The 13314-nt window shown below is 42.0% G+C and overlaps 1 protein-coding gene across 3 annotated transcripts in view; it reads left to right on the top strand.

Moving 5' to 3' along the window:
- Cdk5rap2 (CDK5 regulatory subunit associated protein 2) overlaps positions 1-13314 on the top strand; it is a 179723-nt gene that overhangs the window by 28710 nt on the left and 137699 nt on the right. For all 3 annotated transcript variants that reach the window (XM_051188037.1, XM_051188036.1, XM_051188035.1), the window contains exons 4-6: positions 1015-1125; positions 4414-4490; positions 10496-10619. In XM_051188037.1, the coding sequence (XP_051043994.1) occupies positions 1015-1125; positions 4414-4490; positions 10496-10619 (312 nt within the window). The remainder of the gene's footprint in view (positions 1-1014; positions 1126-4413; positions 4491-10495; positions 10620-13314) is intronic.

Raw genomic sequence — 13314 nt, 5'->3', positions numbered from 1 at the left:
TGTATTATAGCTCTGCCCCCTTACTTTGACAAATTTTAAACTCACAGAAAAGTTGTGAAATTATAGATCATTGTAGATTCACTAGTTAATGTCCTACATTTGATGTATCTTTTTTCTTTTCCAGCACTTTTACTGCAGTTATCACCACACAGTTATTTGGCATAAGTTGTCTTGTTAGAACACTTTTCTAGAAAATATGTTACAATCTGACATAAAGTTGTATTCTGGTTTCCCCTAGTTATTACCACCATATATAATACAAATTTAAACATTTGAGAGTCTTCCATTGTGCTTACCTGTCTTGTTTCTGTAACCTCAGTTTGTTTGAAGGTCCCCACTGTCATTTTTTACTAGATTGCCATTAGGGTTTTTGAAGAATTCAGGTCTGTGCAAAAGTACAGTCCTTCAGTTTGGGTTATTCTGATTGACTCCTTATTGGGATTTGGGTTAATGACTGCAGACTGGAGTACTTTAGATGAATTGTTTGCTCCCAGTGATTTCTTTCAGGAGGCACATGACATGACTTTGACCCATCAGTGATGATAATAGTTATATTTTCTTGATTGAGTTGGTATTTGTAAGATAAGACTTCTGTGGAGGATCCATTGAGCTTGACTGTGCTGCTCTTTGTTGCTGCCTTAAATGATGCCATTTAGACTGTTGATGGTTTTTATTTAAGTTGCCATTACTGTAAAAGTTATATACCAGTGGCTGTTACTGTTTTTTGTCTCTTTTTCTCTTCATTTCTCTCCTTCCTCTTCCCTTCCACCGAATCCTATCCCATTATCCCATTCCCATCTCCCATTCTTCTCATTTCCCCCTTCTCCCATGGATATGGAGTCATACATTCATTTTCACTTACTTCTTCCTGTCATTATTCATTTTGATGCTCAGATTGTCTTTTTTGTGGCTAGTGGGAATGGTGTACTGGTGTAATTGCAACCAGGGTAAGCTCTTTCTGGCACTTGGCCTAGCTACTGTACCCCAAGTAACTGTCCTGTGCTTGCTTTGCAGCAAATCACTGAGCTGAAGAAGGAGAATTTCAACCTGAAACTTCGCATCTACTTCCTTGAGGAGAGGATGCAGCAGGAGTTTGCTGGCCCCACCGAGCACATCTACAAGACTGTGAGTAGCCATTTCTGGCTGCTATCCCTTGTGTCTTTGCTCATGTTTTTTCCGAGAAGACATTTGACTGGTATTTGTTCTTAGCGTTAGCATGAACAGCTGTTGTCATTTAATTTGGATTGATTTTGGGGAACAACATGATGCTAGCTAGAATAACCCTCAATAAAGTGAGATGTATGATCTTAAGGAAGTCTTTTAATCTTCCTGACATCAGATTTCTGGCTCACAGTCTTGGTCTTTTTATAATTTTTTATTATTTTGAAACAGGCATTGGAATAGCTTTGCAAGTGAATGGTAGTGTTTTCAACTAGTGGAGGGGGTGACTTTTAGCCAGTCAACCCTTTGTCTGGGCTTGCTTCCACAGTGAAGTGTTAGCCCTGGGGCTGTTTGGAGGAAACCAGGTGACAGGTACAAAAGGCATGACAGGTGCAAATGGGGTGATAAGTGCAAATGGGATGAATTACTCCAGGAAGCAGCCAGTGCTGAGCAGTCACCATCATTGCTTTATAGACTCTTTGGCTGCCCAGAGTTAGGAAGGACAGATTTTCTGCAGTTTGACACCTACATCCCTGTGTGCTTACTTAGAACTGTCAAGAAAAGTCTCTTTTCATTTGAAGTCCTAACCTGCGGGTCTGTGTCTATAAACATACTTTGTTTCTGAAAGTTGCAAGTAGAATTTGGTTTGCTAGAGATGCCATGAGTCCAAACAGTACTTTCGCTGGTAGATTAGCCCCTGGCCTAGGAATTATTCCATCTTCTTGTGTCTGAAGTTTGTGCTGATGAAAACTTGTGAAAGGGGGAAAGGCGCTGCAAGCAGGGTGGGAGTTGAGGACTATATAGGCTTTCTTAAAGAGGAATTTTACTACCTTTCTAAGTAAGCCCTTTCAGGAGCCAAGCAGCTTCCTCGTCCCTGAAGGCACAGTTTCTTCCTATAGTGTCAGGGTGGGAAGACAAAGAGGATGGCCCTGTTTGGACACAGTGCTGATAAAACCAGAGTCTAAAGGGGAACCAATAATTAGAGCACACTGTATTGTGGCCAAGCATCTCAGGACTTCAGGTAGCAGATGTTAAACTGTCTGCTCCCCACTGGGCCCGCAGCTCTTTGGGGCTCTTACACATTGGTCATTTTCCTGTGATTCTCAGCACAGTCCCAGACAGTAGAGATTATCCTGATCTTACAGTGAGGAAACAGAGGCAGTAACTTGCCTACTGTCATGGTGATACAAAAGTGGGTTTTGAGCCTCACCTGCCTGCTGCATTGTACGTCTTCTTTTCACTGACTGAATGCCTGCTTTAATTATCTCCCTCACCAGGCTTTTGTATAGGTATGTGTGGTTCAGAATTTAAAAGAAAAAAACAAAAACAAAAACAAAAAAACATAAAATATGGGTCCTAAAAGATGTTCTGCTCTGATCCTTGAGCCCCTGGATCTAACCAGTATTATTGATGTCCTGTGCAGAGGAGTTTTGTGTAGAAATTTACATAAATTTCTGTGTGTAAACTGGTTTTGCATAAGTACCAGCATGTTCTGTTTTGCATTTTGCAAAAAATTCATTTAATGATTTCTTGCATATCTTTCCCAATAGTAAAGAGCTGTTTCACTCTTTGTTTTATAGCTTTATAATAGTTCATTTTGTGCTTTGAAGACGTTCTGACTCTTGGTTTGGAAACAGCTATCATCTTACACACATTTACAACTTGAGATACTTACTGTGCATGGAGAACATAGGCATGCTAGTTAGCCATTGGGTCATACACAAGCCATGCTCCTAGAACATACTCTGTCTGCTTCTACTCCTGCTCTGCCCTGTGGGAGCTGGAGGAGGAACTCAAGGCTTGGAGGGTGTTTCTCACAGAGGCACACATGAAGACATTGTGCACTGCCTCTCAGGGTCTTGTCTTATACAAAGGAACATTTATTCTAGAGATAAATTCTGCCTCATAGACAGACTTCTTGAGTTCTGAGTTCCTGTCTGACAGCGAAGAGAGCAGCACAGGCTTCTCTCAGTGCTTATTTGGTTCTCAGTCCTCACGTCATGTAGATGCCTTGGTCCTCTCTTGACAGTTGTGGGATCTGACAGTCACAACTCTGCTTTCTTATCCCTTGGATGTCTCTAAGGACAGGCACAAGGTCATACTGCTGGCTGCTGTATTCTCATGAAGTCAGAGCCAGTTAGGTCTGTCATGTTGACTTCAGTGTCCTTATTGCAATGCCTGCCACTAGCACTCAGGTGTCTGTGAGGTAAATACATGAGTGTCCACCTGCTGTCATTCTTTTCCTGTGAAGGGGCCATGTCCTTCAGTGTGGGCTGCACTCTTGACTGGTGTGCTCTTCTCCTCTGGGACACTTGACAGAAAGGAGGGAGGCATGTCCTCTGAATTGTAAATTTTATGAAAATGTTATTATTTTAAAAATACAAATATGGTAGAAAAATGTAAAATCAGCATAACTTATTTTAAAAAAAAGTGAGAATTCAGAGAAATCTTGGTTTGCTATCAGTCCTTTGCATGCTGTATCCAAGTCTCCACGACATGAATTCTTTGTACATTCTGTCTGAACTGCATTTGTGGCTAAGTCAGAAGGCCACCATTCCTCTGCTGCCTTCCACTGGCTGCCACCTGCCAAAATTTCTGTGTTTGTGTTCTCACATGAGTGAGTGAGTTGTGAGCCCAAGGCCATGTGCAACTTCCTTTGTTCCAGTCCCGTAAGGGAAAGATGGTTTGATGGCCCTGTGATATCTCTTAGAGACAGCTCCCTATATAAGCTGGTGCTTTTTTGAGTGTCTTGAAATCTCCCAAAGAAACAAGACAGGCCAGGCTGCAGCCTCCCATTTATTCATTCACAAGTTTTATTTTATTTTTGTTTTTAAATCTGGAACACGTTCCCACTGCAACAACCACATGCGTGATTGTAAACAACTAGAAGTAATTGCCTTTGAATGGGAAAAGCAAACTGTAAATTTGCTTGGCGGAGGGCAAACAATTTTTAAATCAGCTTCACTTGTATGACATTTATGCCTAGATATTTGAATGCTCTGGTTGTTAGACACTTGGAACATTTACATAATTGTTCCAAGTCTTAAGGAATCCAGGGATTTCTTTTGAGACCACCAGAACTTAATAATTCCCCTTTTCTCTGCCTCAGGGCTAATGAGGGTTTTGAGTCTAACATCTGCTGTTATAAGGGTGGCATAGTTAGTCCAGGCCAGAAGTAGTTTGCCCACCATTAGCGCTGCTACTCCTGCTCCTTACACTGTGTCTTTTTTATTACTTTACCGCCTCTGGAAGAACATTGAACTCAAGGTGGAAGTGGAAAGTCTGAAGCAGGAACTCCAGGAGAGAGATCAGTTGCTCGTCAAAGCCTCGTGAGTACCTCACCCCAAGAGCTTGGCCATTTGTCCCATGGGTGGGTGTTGGGCTGGGTAGTGAAGCATAGCCAGCTGATTTTCCAAGCCACTTGTTTTCTGACTGTGGGCTCCAAGGGGCTTGTAATTTTTATTTGTTTGTCAGCTGGTTTTAGAATATATATTATAATGTAGTTATAGGAGGATATACAGGACTTATGGGTACAGTGTGATGGATTTTTATGAAGCAAGCACGTATGTGGAATACCCATCTGAGCCTGAAAGGAAACATCACCAAGTTTCCAAAAAACCTCCTTCCTTCATGTTTTCAGAGCCTCTCCCTTTTCCCAGGACACCCACTTTTCTCAATACAATTGCTTAGTTCTGCCTACTTTTGAACTTTATGTAAATGGATTTATGCAGTAGGTCCCTTTTTGTGTCTAGCTTCTTTCCCTGGCATTGTCTATGATAGTCAAGTCACTTGTGTTGTGTTTTGGGAGTTTGTTTGTTTTCACTGATGGAAATGCCTAGGAGTAGAAGGGGTTCTGGTGAGTGAGACTGGGAGGCAGAATGAGAGTTTCAGCCCCAGCAATTTGTTTTAAACCTGTTGTGTGTATACTATGGACTCTTGTAGTATTTTATTTAAAGGGATTGTAATGCTAAAACATTAGAAAAGTACTCTATCCACTAATTAGTTCATTTATTCAAATCAGTGTTTATCACAGAATTACTGGCATCATACCCTGAAGATGTGGAGAGACACTGAGTCACGCTCCAACCTCCTATAGCCATAGGCTACTCTGAAGTGCAGTATGTGCAAAAGGAATGTTGTGGACATGTGCTGATGGCATGTGTGGCAAGTGGGGACACCAAAGTGTGCTCAGGTTTGCTCCAGGAGAGTGGAATGTCTTCCCAGGTGGTCCACAAGGGCTAGTTGGAAGTATTTGTACTGTTGTCATGGCAATGGAATGAATACCTGTGGAGGGCCAGGAACATGCTCACAGCATTCCTGGCTGGACAACAACTGAGTCTGGTGGCTGCAAGTTGGCTATTATGGCTTGGGGGCAGACCAGAGACTTCTAAGCCCAAGCTTCTCCTCTGAGTGCTACTGAATGAGTAAATATATTAAGAAATATACCAGTCTGCTGTATCAGGCCCAAGCTGTATGTGAGTTTGCCTTAATACTCATTGCCTCAGTGCTGCAAATCTTGGGTATTACTTGTTTTTGGCAAAGTACATATACATTGAAATCACAGCTCACATGGGGCTCATGCACATTCTTCAATGCTATCACTCAGGATGGGGTGTTTTGGGTGCTTGCATGCATGTTTGTATACTTCTCTGCCAGTCTTTGTATTCAAGGCCCTTTGTGATCTGACCAGTTTTGTTAACTTATTCAGAAAATACTTACTGAATGTCAGTTATGTGGTACTGTGAGGCTGCTGGTAATACAGTGGTAGTCTAAACAGCTACATGAGACTTGCATTCTTCTGAAAATGATGATTTATATTGACACATGTATGACTACAGGTTGAGAGAAGAACCAAAACAAGAAAAAAGGAACTGTGAGAGTTGATAGCTATGACAATAGATGCATAGCATAGCGAAATAGAGGGAAGGTATGCCTGCAGAGGTGACATGAAGTATGAGGGGTCAGTAGAATTAGACAGGCAAGCAGATGGAGAAGTGTCAAGGAAGAGCCTGTGGCAAGTCTGAGAAAGTAGGAGGAAAATAGTGCACTTAAAGATACTGGTCTTTGCTCCACGGTTAGGTAAGTAAGATAAGTTAGATAAGGGACACTATGTGGAGTTTGCTTTTTGGAAAGGACATTTTAAATTTTGGGTGAAAGAGGTAATGTGAGGATGCCAGGAGAACATTTAGGAAACCAGATTGGTAGGTGAGGTGAGAGCTGACATGGATGCTAGGCTAATGGGAAAACCTTAGGAAGCACAGCTCACACACAGGCCTTGGTGATGGTGACAAGGGAGATGTTGGGTGTATTAGTCACAGTTATGTTGATGTGATAAAATAATTTGGCAAAAGTGTTTTGGAGAGAGGTTTATTTTAGCTTATAGTTCCAGAGGGATAGCATCCATCATGGCAAGGAAAGTGTGGCAGGAACAGGAAGCTGGCTGATCACTTTTTTTTTTTTTTTTTTTTGCCCCCATAAAAAGCAGAAAAAATAAACAGAAATTGTTAGTCTGCAAAACCTCAAAGCCCATCCCCAGTGGCATTCTTCCTCCAGCAAGGTTCTATAATTTTCCCAAACAATGCCACCAACAGGGGACCAAGTATTTAAATACATGAGCCTATGAGGGACATGTCTTATTCAAAATGCCACACAAGGAGAGGCTCTCTGGGGTTAAAGGGTTAAGGTCATGAGCTTTATGGATGAATGCTGACATTGACTTAATAATTTCAGCCTCCTCTCTATCACCTCTTTCCCCAGCACATCCTAGAAGTTCTAGATAGATGTTCTTACTCTTGCTTCTCTAGATTCTATAGATACCTTCCCTCCTTAGCCCTCCCAGCCCAGGACATTCCCATCCTCTCCTTGTTCTTTAAGACTCAGGGGTCTTTGTAGCTTCTTTTAGCCTATAGTGGCCTCTTCCATAGACTTCTCCATCATATGGTGTCCATCCCACATGGGTAGATCTTTTACATGTCTAAAATACTTTCACACCCACATATATCATTATTCCAGCAAATCTCAAGGAGTACCCTCATTTTATAGGAGAAGGAATGAGGCCTAGTAAAGAGAAGGGCCACGATCTTAGAACTTGGGTTGGGGGTCAAGTCTCACTTTTTTCTTTTTAATCTGTCATGTGTTGACATAGTGTGTGCACAGTATTTCTAAGTGATTTTTTAGTGTCTCCTCATATCTGCTGCTGGGCCTTTTCCTTTTGCTGCTGACTCCCAGAATCCAGCAGTTTGTCTGTGGTAGATATTGATGGAGTCTGTTAATGCAATGCTGGCAACCCTTTTTTTCTGAGTTGAGTTTTGGTTGGGGAAGGGGTAGGACATGGACTTTGCTACAGGAAAAGAACAACTCCAATTTCAATGGAAATAATGTAGAGGAAGTGTTGAAGGTTAAAAAATAGTAATGATGGGAGTGTTTATGGATGGTTCTTTCATATTGAGTGGAAAGCTGGTGTATATCTCTTAGGTCTGATAGTCTGCCTGATTCTACATACAAGGGAAAAACAATGGTAGAGGGAGAGAACTAATATTGGTTCTGATTCTCCTTTGTCCAAACCTGTATGTGCAGTGCTTGACAATTGTATGAGGCTGCCAGTGTTCCCATTTGAATGAAGAGAATGCTGAGACCCAGAGAATTGTACTAAGTTGGTTTCCATGTTGCTCCTGAGCCCATTCTGCCTTGATGTAAAGTAAACATATTTGTGTGCTGGTTTTCTATTGTTCTGAGGGGACATTAAAAACAAAAGCAGTCATATTGTTGGGAGCAAATTTTATCTCTGTAGCTTTAAAACACGAACAAAAAATAATAATTCCATTAGCAGAGGAAAATTGCACCATACTGCTGAGTATAAATTTTATTGCTACAGTAACTGTAAAATACAAAGATGATGAATGAAAAGTTGGAACATTTATTATTGTGAATATATTTTATTGGTATAACTAAAACACAAACAAGCTGAATAATGCTAGTAGTTGCTAAAAATTGTACACCCTCTTGACAGTGTGTGTGATTCAGGCTGTGAAATGGTAAGATTAGATCTGGGCTTATGGGATGGAGACCAGAATGCAGCAGAGGGAAGGGGCCATACAGGGGACTCTGCAGAGCCCCATGGCTAACACATCTATGAACACCTAGGTAGAAGGAATTTGGGACCAGAAACATCTGTACAGGAGCTGGAGAGATACTGAGTGGGTTAAGAGTTTATTGTGCAAGCACAGGGTTTCCAACACCCATTATCAAATCTGGTTAAGGTGTTTGTAATCCTAATGCTGGGGATGGGGTGGAGGGCATGGGGAGGAGTGGGGCTTGATGTTTAAGGAACATCAAGTGATAGACACTGTTTAAAAAATAATAATAAAGTGGACAGCAATAGAAGACAGTGTCACCCTTTGTCCTCCATACACTTATGTGCATATGTCAAACATACACACACACACACACACACACACACACAAACACACACACACACACAGAAAGATAAAAATCTCTGTCTACATCTTGGGAAAGAGAGGATGCCAAAATTCTTTTTGTCATCTGTAATGCCCCTTGAGAAGATACAGAAATGGCTGTGAGTCACTGAATTGGAGACAGCACTGATCCCAAAAATGAGCTGAGTGAGTGGGGGCTGAGGACACTTAGGGCAGTGATCAGGAAGTGAGCATGTTGGCCGCAGTTCTGGCCAGGGGTTGATCTATTCTGAGCTCAGAATCCAGCAGAGGGGTGGCAGGAGGCCTCTCAGCAGCACAGCAGGGCTTGTGCTGCCCTGGCCTCACAGGAGAGGTCTCACAGCAAGATGTGGGGGTGGAGGGAGCATGCAGAGTGCTGAGGCAGGGCTGCAGAGCACCCAGTGTGGTAGCCCATTAGTTCCAATAGGTAATCATCTCATTTTTCACATGAGGAGGCTGAGGTGCAACAACTAATTTACTGGGGCTAGGTAATTTACCCAGAGCCACACTGGGCGTGGGATAGAACGAGAATTTAAAAGCAGATCTGTCCAGCCTGAGCCAGTGTTCCTCCTTTCAGTATTCACACTGAATTCCATTAATGTGATAGAATGATGGTTTTTTGAAGCCTCGCCGAAAGGAAAACGAGATAAAATAAAGCCTTTACTTGTAGGTGATCTCTGTGGGAGACTTGGTCAGCCAGCACAGCCCTCTGGGTGGCACTGTTCTGGATGAATGTTTCACGTGGCCCAGTGCATGAACACCTATCTGGTTATACGGCTTTGGGTTAGGGAATTTTATATACTACTAAGTGGCAAGTTTTGTTTGGTTTTCTGCTGCCGTTTTTCTGAGAAGCCAGCTTTAGGTGGAGCTGTTTCCTCAGATTTCCTTCTGGAGACTGCAGTCATTTACAATGCAGTGAGAGCTGAAGTCTCACAAGCCCCGCAGCCAGCACTGCCTTCCTTTCTGCATCACTGGTCATGGCCCTGTGTCTGGTTTTAGTGTCATGCCTGCCTGATTGTCCTGCAGAGAGAACATTCTAAGGTGCCACAGCTGAATGCCCTGGGCATTTAATATCACAACACCAGGTATAGGATACTTGTAACTATGTCCCTCTTCACACCCTAAGTCCTAGCCTGTGCTTAAAATGCTTGCTGTGCTTAAAATGCTTGCCTTCAGGCTAGTGCAGGGTGGGGCTTGCAAACCCTAACCTCACAGATGTGTTTGTTGCTTGTTGCTTCTTTGCCTATTGGTTCCTAGGCCACCTTTCCTATATGTCTGATGTAAGAGTACTAATGGGAAATTTGGCAGTTGCTATCCAGAGATTTAAAGTATGCTTACCCTTAGGCTCTGAGATTTCTTTTCTAGGAGTGTGTACCTAGAAACCATTAAACCATTCACTGATGTTTAGTGAGCGGTTGTTTTGTGCAGGTACCTCTTCTCAGATTGTGGTGTTATCAGTTAAATGTATTACATCAAAAACAATTTAGGTCCTTAAAATATAGAGAATTTATTTAAGAAAGTATTGTGATATAGTCTTTTAAGATGATGATGCAGATTTATATTTATTGACTATTCTAAAGGTTGTTGTTCTCTGTATAAAGTGATCTAGTTAGTTCACCAGTATACACTAAATGGCTCTATTTGAGTAGACTGAGCCTGGAAAGCTGTGTGTTAAAATGTCAATAATATCCTTTGGGATAACTGTCCCCCCTCCCATTTCTGAATTATGTGTATTATTATTATTTTTTTGTTTTTAAAGGAGACTTAGCTCGGGCAAATGGAAGAAAGGACTAGCAAATATCCCTTGCCTTTTGGGGCTGGTGAAGTTGCCATCAGACAGGCACTCAACTATATACTGACTGCTCTTTGCCTCTCTTCAGCAAAGCAGTGGAGAGCCTAGCTGAAGGGGGTGGTTCCGAAGTCCACCGCATGAAAGAAGATGCGAGAAAGAAGGTGCAGCAGGTAGAAGACCTCCTGACAAAAAGGATACATCTTCTAGAACAAGTAAGTCTGGAGATGCCAAGGATCCTCAACTTACAGAAGGTCAGTCCTGGGGAGGGTGTGGTGGTGTGGCATTCCATTCTCCCTGAAAGAAACATTTCAGCAGAAATGGAGCCACCCTCTTATTATCTTTTGGGTTTGAGCCTCATTGTAGGCACTTTACACATGTAACTTATGCCCCTTACATTGTCGTCTTCCTTCCTGTGAGGACACTGAGGTACAGAGAGAAGTACTGACTAACCTAGGTGGTTGCCGAGGCCCACTGCAGCAATGACCATCTAGCCCTTAGCAAGTCTGGACTTAGACTCCCTGATGCATGACTGTTACCTGCCTAGCTGGCTCTTGTCCTCTCTCTAGCCTCTGTCCAGAACTGAGTGGATACACTTCTCTAGGAGAACCACAGACAACTTCTTGTACTGTTCATTTTGTCATATAGTTACTGTGACTTCAGTTGGGAGTCAAATGCTTCCTGGCTGAATACTACCTCTGAATAGGACAATAGAAAATGTTCTTCTATTTTAAGCTAGTATTAAGTTCCAGAGTTTGAGTAGCTCTTTCCTGAACCGGACCTTGGACAGGAAATGGTTTAGATTTGGGCTCATTATTGTTAACCATTTATATATAACTAATAAGATATCTTGGAGAAGGGCTCCAAGACTAGACATGGAACTCATTGATTTCTCATATGCATTATATATGTAGTTAGAAGGTAATTTTATGCAATATTTTAACATGCCTGTGTTTTGAATACAACCCATCACATGAGGTCAGGTGTGAAAGATTCTACCTTTGACATGTTGATAATCAAAAAGTTTTATATTTTGGGTCTTTCAGAATTTGGATTGGGATGATAAATACCTATCAATAAATTATTATTATGGTGGGTTATGTTTTTGAGACAGGATCTGCTAGGTAGTGAGGCTGGCTTCAGACGTGTAGTTCTCCTGTTCGAATTTCCCAAACACTGTAATTACCAGCAAACATCACTATTTAAGTGTTTTCATTGTTGTAAAAGACACCATGACCACAAAAATTCTTATAAAGGAAAACATTTAGTTGGAGCTGGCTTATAGTTTAGAAGTTTAGTCCATTATCCTCATGGCTGGAAGCGTGGAGGAACAAAAGCAGACATGGTCCCGGAGAGGTAGCTGAGAGTTCTACATCTGGAATGGCAGGCAGCAGGAAGCTAGAGAGACATTGGGGTTGGCTTGCATTTGAAATCTCAATGCTCATCCCCAGTAACACATTTCCTCCAGTGGCACTACACCAAATCCAACAAAGCCACATCTCCTAATAGTGCTTCTCCCTGGTTATCTGGCATTCAAATCTATGAGCCTACAGTGTTGGGGTGTTGTGGAGAGGGCATTCTTACTCAAACTACCACAAGCACCATACCCTTAATTAAGACACTTTGAAAAAGTTGTCACCTTTTCATGTAACACCTTGTTTGTCCCATGGGTACTTCCCAGTGCTTCTGCTCTGTTGTCTGCTGCATTTATCCCATTGGGTGAAGCATTTGCCTGTGTGAATTGAGCACAGAAGCACCAGCTTGTAGCACTGACTGCTTTAACAAGAGTATACACTAAACTATGAGAACACATCATAGGGAGAGGCCCCCTGCTGAGCCTCACATGTGTACTTAGCTGTCTGTCTAAGAAACTCAAGAGCTAATTACATCCATTTTCCCCTTTCTTTCTCCATTTTTGAACATATTGAAACAGCAGACACAGAGTGGCCAGCTCAGCTGCTCAAGGTCACACAGGTGGTAAGTGTCAGGTGATCTGGCTGCATGTTAGGCTACAACATTCTACTGTCTCAGTCCACAACACTTTAGGGTTAGGTCAAGATCAAATATGATATAAGACTGCTTGCGCAGAGCCTGACATTTAGTAGTAACTCAGCAAATAACAGGCATTGTGTTTGCTGTCTAAGAAATATGCAGTGACAGACAAGCCTGCAAGACAAATATTGTTAGTGGAGGTATTAAGAAGGGAAAAGACAGGGAAAGAGAAGCCAGTTTTTAGCTTCTGGAATTATAGGTATTGGCAGTCTCACAGCAGCACTTTGATGGAGTGGTGGGTATCCTGTTTTCTAGAATAAGAACTTGGGGCTCAGAGACTAAAAGACTATCCAAAGTCACACAGTAAGTAAGTAGGAGAACTGCATTTTGAACCTAGTTCCCATTAACCTTTATGTTTTCACTGTGATCTGAGCCAGCATTCTATGTGGGTGGAGAGTACACCTACTATAGGTCACTTATGTGAGCACCATAGACCTTTCCCCCAACAGAGACATGGCCTGAATGATTTAGGAGATAATTTCCATGGTGGCTTCTCTGAGCACTCTGGAAAAGCATAGAGTTTTTCACCACCTAAATCACCTTGGAGATACAGAAATGCATTTTAGAATTGTGTAGTCATTATCTTAACAAGAAGTAGCGATGGGTGGTGGGCTGTGGGATGAATTTGCATGGAGATTAGGGTGACTCTGGGATTTACGCATGTTTAGCATTGAGAAGCAATTTCTCCTTGTTCTCATTGAAGCTGTAAATATTGATCTGATTTTTCAAAACCAAAAGTACAGTTCTTGTAGAGTTGACTCTTTTCCATTGGAAGTGCCCATTACTCTTCCGATACAAGAGGGAAAAATGGTTGGCAAATGTATTTATTACTGATTCTTTCCATGTATAGTACATTCA

This window comes from Phodopus roborovskii, unplaced genomic scaffold (assembly GCF_943737965.1).
Source record: "Phodopus roborovskii unplaced genomic scaffold, PHOROB, whole genome shotgun sequence".
In the NCBI taxonomy this organism is placed as follows: Eukaryota; Metazoa; Chordata; class Mammalia; order Rodentia; family Cricetidae; genus Phodopus; species Phodopus roborovskii.
This window is presented reverse-complemented; position numbering and strand designations above follow the sequence as displayed.